Source organism: Sander lucioperca, chromosome 1, assembly GCF_008315115.2.
Source record: "Sander lucioperca isolate FBNREF2018 chromosome 1, SLUC_FBN_1.2, whole genome shotgun sequence".
In the NCBI taxonomy this organism is placed as follows: Eukaryota; Metazoa; Chordata; class Actinopteri; order Perciformes; family Percidae; genus Sander; species Sander lucioperca.
The window spans coordinates 34,608,004-34,613,959 of NC_050173.1; the positions used below are offsets into that span (position 1 = coordinate 34,608,004).

Consider the following 5,956-nt stretch of genomic DNA (forward strand, 5'->3'; position numbering starts at 1 on the left):
CCTGCACAATTCATCCTCCACTGTAACTTCAGCTGGTGTGTATCTGCTGAGCGTGGGGGAAAGGAGCTCCAACATCAGAATATAAAAGAACTATATTGGCTCTTCACTTACAGAGGCAGTCAACCTCATTAAAACCCAATTAGTGTTTCTTTCAGGCGAGGCCTGGTGCTTCACGGCTCATCCCAACCCCAGGATCAAAGAACGTATTGGTGAAACATCCCTCACATCTTTTAAAGCTACTACTTGCCTGAACTCACAGTCTTTTAACTGAAAGAAAACTTAAAAGTTAGTATCCAGTGAGAGACGTTGTCCTTACAGTGGATAGACCAGTCCATGAGCTCTAGAGGTCCAGTGGATGGAAAACAGTTCTTGTTCTCGCCTGGCATCAATCTCTTCAGGGTAGCTGGGAGTGCACAATCCTGTGTTGGGACACATTTTAGGAGATTAGCACTGAATTATTTTGGATGAGCGCCAATACCAGGATAATGGCCCTAATGTCCTCATATGATCTGGTCTGCCTGAGCTCTACTTTAAATATGGAATGAATGTATGAAAACCTCTTATTCATCATTCATGTAACTACTGTTTTCAAAGCTTTAGCAGTTCATACTGAATGTTTAAGATATTAGGGACCTTTTTCACTGATGAGGTGAATCCAGGCTAAAGCCATTACCTCTGATTGATTTGCCTTATTCAGTCCATACTGACCACATGGAAGATGAGCTTATGATGAATTGTTAATCTCTGAAATCCGGTAATTTCGATGTGGATTGTGCAAAATGGGCTGAAAGTCAAAATGAGGAAAATGTCATATGTAGGCTGGTTTATCTCTATTTAAAGTAACTGACCTCCAGTGGTTTAACTTCTCACCTTGATAAAGTGATGAGCATGTGTACTACAGGACACCGTGACATCACTTTTGGGTGTGGTAACAGGTGCAACAAAGCACACCCAACCACACACGGGTATGTTTAGGGGTGAAAAGGGCTTGAAACTTCAAAACACAGCTCAGCACAACTAAACTCAGCCTGCTGTTACTCTTTTAAGCCATTACTTTAAAGTCATTACGTATACAATTTTTAAATGATTATAGCGTCTTTCAAATTATTCAGATTTTTCAGGGCTTTTATCTCACACTTAAAATGTTTCAAATTGTACACATAGTGGTGTTAATAGATACAATTTGTAATTTACCTATGTGATATATTTTTGTATCTGGTCCTTTGTTATTTAACATTTAATTCAAAACATTTTTGGGGAATTTTGTGTTAATGAGTGCAAACAAAAGTCCATGGCTGCACTCATGGTACCCCTAAAATCTAGGTTTTCATATACCAGTTATACTTTACAGATGTTGTTGGGTTTGTATATAAATAGTTACCACTAAACTGAATGTGTCATTCAACAATAAAGACCATTTCATTTTGACTCAATAATAATTAATTCCATGTTGCAATAGGTTTTTATTTTTCAAATCCATGTTGACTAGCCAAACATCAAATAGTTAATAACTAATGTCATCATTTGGTAGGTGATTCTTCGGTTGTGCCCTTTTTAGTATTGTGTTGGATTTCTATAATGTTGTCATTTAAAACATTGGAGGATTAACAACCTTTAAACTGTGCAGTTAAAAAATGTAACCCAGTGTAGTGTTTAGCATGTACCTTGTCAGAAGTCATCTCAAGCTAAAGCAGCTAATTACATGGTGTGTTAATGGCGAAGTCCTGAGTGTAAATGATGTTAACTTCATGGCTGATTGAGATGCAGGTGATACAACATCTTTGATCATCCCCGTTCACTCATCCTTTCTGCCTACAGGCCATTGTGTAAACAGGCACAGCTGGGTTTTCATGTAGAAAAAGTCCTGCATGCTTGTGTGTGAACGTATTTTTCATGCCCTAATAATGTCAACAGCACCCTAAAATATTAAAATATTCACCAGTGTTTGTTTATTTCCCAAGTTTAAGCCAATTATCATGTGTGGACTTTACTTTTGGAACTTTGCGTTAGATGTTGTGGCATGATAAAATTCCCTGTGGGCACTCTGTGCGTATGTGTTTTAATGTTTGTGTTTGTGTGTGTGTGTGTGTGTGTGTGTGTGTGTGTGTGTGTGTGTGTGTGTGTGTGTGTGTGTGTGTGTGTGTGTGTGTGTGTGTGTGTGTGTGTGTGTGTGTGTGTGTGTGTGTTTTCTCTCTGCAGAGTTTCCCATGCCAAAGACTGAGTTGGTGCAGAAGTTTCATGTGCTGTATCTGGGCATGACATCTGTGTCTCGCCCCATAGGTAAACCTGAACTAATACTGAAAAACACACATCTCAACACATCCTGCACTGTCTCACTGCTCAGGCTCCCCTGTGTTTTGTCCTCAGGTATGGACATCATAAATGGAGCCGTAGAAAATCTCCTGTCCTCCACAGGCAAAGAGGACTGGACTCCTGTCATATTGAGTATTGCTGACACCACACTGGCTGTCATCAAAGAAAAGGCAAGGGACCTTTTGTTGCTGTCCTGAGGAGTAACAGATAAATAAAATATGTGAATGTGCTTGTAGATTAGAAAGGTAGATCTAATAGATCAGAGTGTGGGACGGATCTAATTCTTCTCTTGGCTGTGTGTGCAGGAAGAGGAAGAGGAGGTGTTGGTGGAGTGTCGAGTCCGCTTCTTGTCCTTCATGGGCGTGGGACGAGATGTGCACTCATTTGCCTTCATTATGGACACTGGGAGCCAGCATTTCCAGTGCCATGTTTTCTGGTGCGACCCCAACGCAGGCAGTGTCTCTGAGGCTGTGCAGGCAGCATGCGTGGTAAGTTCATAATTCTTCTGCTATGAAATGAGATGATGTTATGTTGGATGGAACTCACCATTGGCAGGGCTCAATCCGAGGGCCGGGATAAACAGTTGTCTTTCAAATTCCCTCAGCACAACCAGAGCAATGCTAGTTGATAGATTAAACCTTTGCCGTATCCGGTTGGCAAAACTCCGAACACATCTTCCTTTTATAAGAATGACTTCAGTGCTTAACTCCAAGTCTTCCGGAGTCGCGGCCAAAGCCGATTGGAAGGCCGCTGCTGGCGGCCATCTTCGTTGTTTTCAAGTAGCGGGGAATTCACGCGGAATCGTCGTAACTCTGCCGTCCTTATGTTAAGCCCGTCCACCAACTCTATACACAATGTGATTGGCCTGACCAGAATTCGGTTTTTCCAGCTCGCAAGCCAACGGAGAGTTGCTAGACTGACCCTGGCTGCAAATTACATTTGCTGCCGCTAGGGTGCGTCTAGATTTCTAGGCTAGTTATGTTGTTGAATTGTCACTATTCCGAAAGGAATATTAAAAACCTTTGTATTTAAAGGAATAGTTCGGCATTTTTTTAAATTTACTTTTTTGCTATCTTGCTAAGAGTTAGATGATGAAGATCGATACTGCTCTCATGTCTGAGAGCCCAAAACCCAAATGATAAAAACTCATCTAGTCCTGTCCTCCTCTTCCTCAGCTGCGGTATCAGAAGTGTCTGGTGGCACGGCCGCCCTCCCAACGCGCTGGCTCCTCGTCCTCGCCCTCTGCGGACACGGTGACACGCCGAGTGACCACCAGCGTGAAGCGTGGCGTCCAGTCTCTCATAGACACTCTGAAACCCAAGAAACAGCCATCGGAACTCCCCCAGCAATGACCGTCACCAGTGACCACAACACCCTCCTAGCCGACACCTCACACACTATCGCCACGGCAACACCTAGTCAGTACCAGCCATGGTAACCAATGATGTACATATATGTTAACAAAGTCACCACAGCAGATGAAGGAAAGAAGAACGATCCTCCAGTAAGCCTGATGATAATGAAAAACAATGACAAGAAAACTGATCTGTTTCATGAGGAGGAAGGGAAAAGCTGGTGTCATTGGTTGAACTTTGACCTTTGAACGCTGCTGTGTCCAAGTGGAAACCACCTGCTGGCTTCACTGGCCCTTACTTTATGTGGATTTATGGGACTGGATAAATTATTTGATGAAGCAGACAGGATACAGGATAACCCAGAAGAAAAAGATCACATTTCTATTAATAGACGGGAGTAAACCAATGAGTGGTTCCATAAACCAATTGTCTTTCATGCTCTGTCCCTTCCTGTAAAAACAGTCATCAGCACAGTGAGAGCCCCTGGACTGGACGTCTGAAACGCAAAGCTATGAACGCCTTCCAGGACAGACAAGGTGTCAACTTGCTGTCATGGCATTTTAACAGATGAATAAGAAAGAAAAAAAAAACAAGACCAGACAGACAAGACCTGCCAACACGCTCCCTCCCACCAAATGGCATACAAATATTTTGATCCCTTCGATGTGTTAGACTTGAAACAAACTAAAAATTCAACACCTCCTTCGAGGATGAATGAATGAAGTGATTGTATTAATGAAGTGTATGTAAATGATTGTATGTAGGAAGAGATCATTTAGGGCACAGGAAATTGTAGATATAAGGGTGAGATGAAGTGTTGGTGACAAATGAGACAGATGTGTTGATTTTGCATGTTTTCTTGATGGGATATGTTTTATGTTGATGAGTTTAAAAAGGGTCTCAGTCGAAAGAGTGGTGAACACACAAGAAATAGATGCTCTTAGCACAAGTCATCTCCACCTGACCATGACTGGATTTACACTGGCACAAAAGATCTGGCCTATTTCTGACCCATACCTGAATAAAAGGTTATTCCCTGCCCCATTAACAGAATCACAATTCAGTCAATCAATGTATTTTTAATTCCATTCCTTGATGTGTCGATCAGCAAAAGAAAGGTAACAGTTTTTAAAGTATTTAGAAGCTTTTAATTAGTTAAGATTGTAATTTGTTTGCATATATTATAAAGAAACGGAGTTTAAAAGCTCAAGAATGTTACGTTGCTTATGTTCAGACTTAATAACAATTTCCTCAGGAATCTTTATGCATACACCCAAGATTTATGTGGTAGCAAGAAAGATGGCAGATGTGAGGCACTCGTGGCTATATGAACACTGGTGCACAATAGTGTTTTCCCTGCTTGGACAACATGGAAAAATCAAATATGTGCCACACAGTAAGGGTTAACTACTGTATATGTTCTCTTCATCAGTAAATCCAGCCAGTCTGCTCCCACTCACACACACACACACACACACACACACACACACACACACACACACACACAGCAGTAAGTAAATCCAGCTAGTCTACTCCCACTCACAAACAAAACACACACACACACACACACAGCAGTAAGTAAATCCAGCTAGTCTACTCCCACTCACAAACAAAACACACACACACACACACACACACACACACACACACACACAGCAGTAAGCAAATCCAGCTTGTCTACTCCCACTCACAAACAAAATACACACACACACACACACACACACACACACACACACACACACACACACACACACACACACACACACACACACACACACAGCAGTAAATAAAGTCTGCTGTCACTGATATCAAAACCTTGATACTGCTCCTACGGCTCGTGGCCAATACCTGCACTCCACATAAACTCTATGAATGCAGTCCGATCGAAATGAAAAAGACACACAAAAAAACAACCAAGAAAGATGCTGTAAATCATTTCAGTTCTGGTCTTCACTCATCTCTACACCATGTGAATGTAATCTGTTGTGACAATAAATGCATTACCAAAAGAGACAGGAGTAGCTTCTTGAATACGTCCTTCAGTTGTTCAGGTCAGTGGAAGCCTCTGTAATAGCTATTCATCATGTAGTGACATTGAAATGATATTAGTCCAGCCCTTTAAGTACATGCGGTTTGATTAGACTCTGTCTTTATAGCACACAAAGACACTGTAATCATTATAGTGTAATCATAAGTAAAAATGGCTCTAGAAGCATTTAAGGTGACTTTTTTTTTTTCTAATGCTCTATGTAATTTGGCAAATCAACAACACTGTATTTATTTTGGTG

The 5,956-nt window shown here is 41.4% G+C and overlaps 1 protein-coding gene across 7 annotated transcripts in view; it reads left to right on the forward strand.

Moving 5' to 3' along the window:
• The window catches only part of LOC116064251 (amyloid-beta A4 precursor protein-binding family B member 2), a 38,197-nt gene extending 33,900 nt beyond the window's left edge, over window positions 1–4,297 (forward strand). For all 7 annotated transcript variants that reach the window (XM_031319309.2, XM_031319312.2, XM_031319310.2 and 4 more), the window contains 4 exons: window positions 2,200–2,280; window positions 2,368–2,483; window positions 2,619–2,801; window positions 3,489–4,297. In XM_031319309.2, the coding sequence (XP_031175169.1) occupies window positions 2,200–2,280; window positions 2,368–2,483; window positions 2,619–2,801; window positions 3,489–3,665 (557 nt within the window). In that variant the 3' untranslated portion in view covers window positions 3,666–4,297. The remainder of the gene's footprint in view (window positions 1–2,199; window positions 2,281–2,367; window positions 2,484–2,618; window positions 2,802–3,488) is intronic.
• The last annotated feature ends 1,659 nt before the right edge of the window (window positions 4,298–5,956 follow it).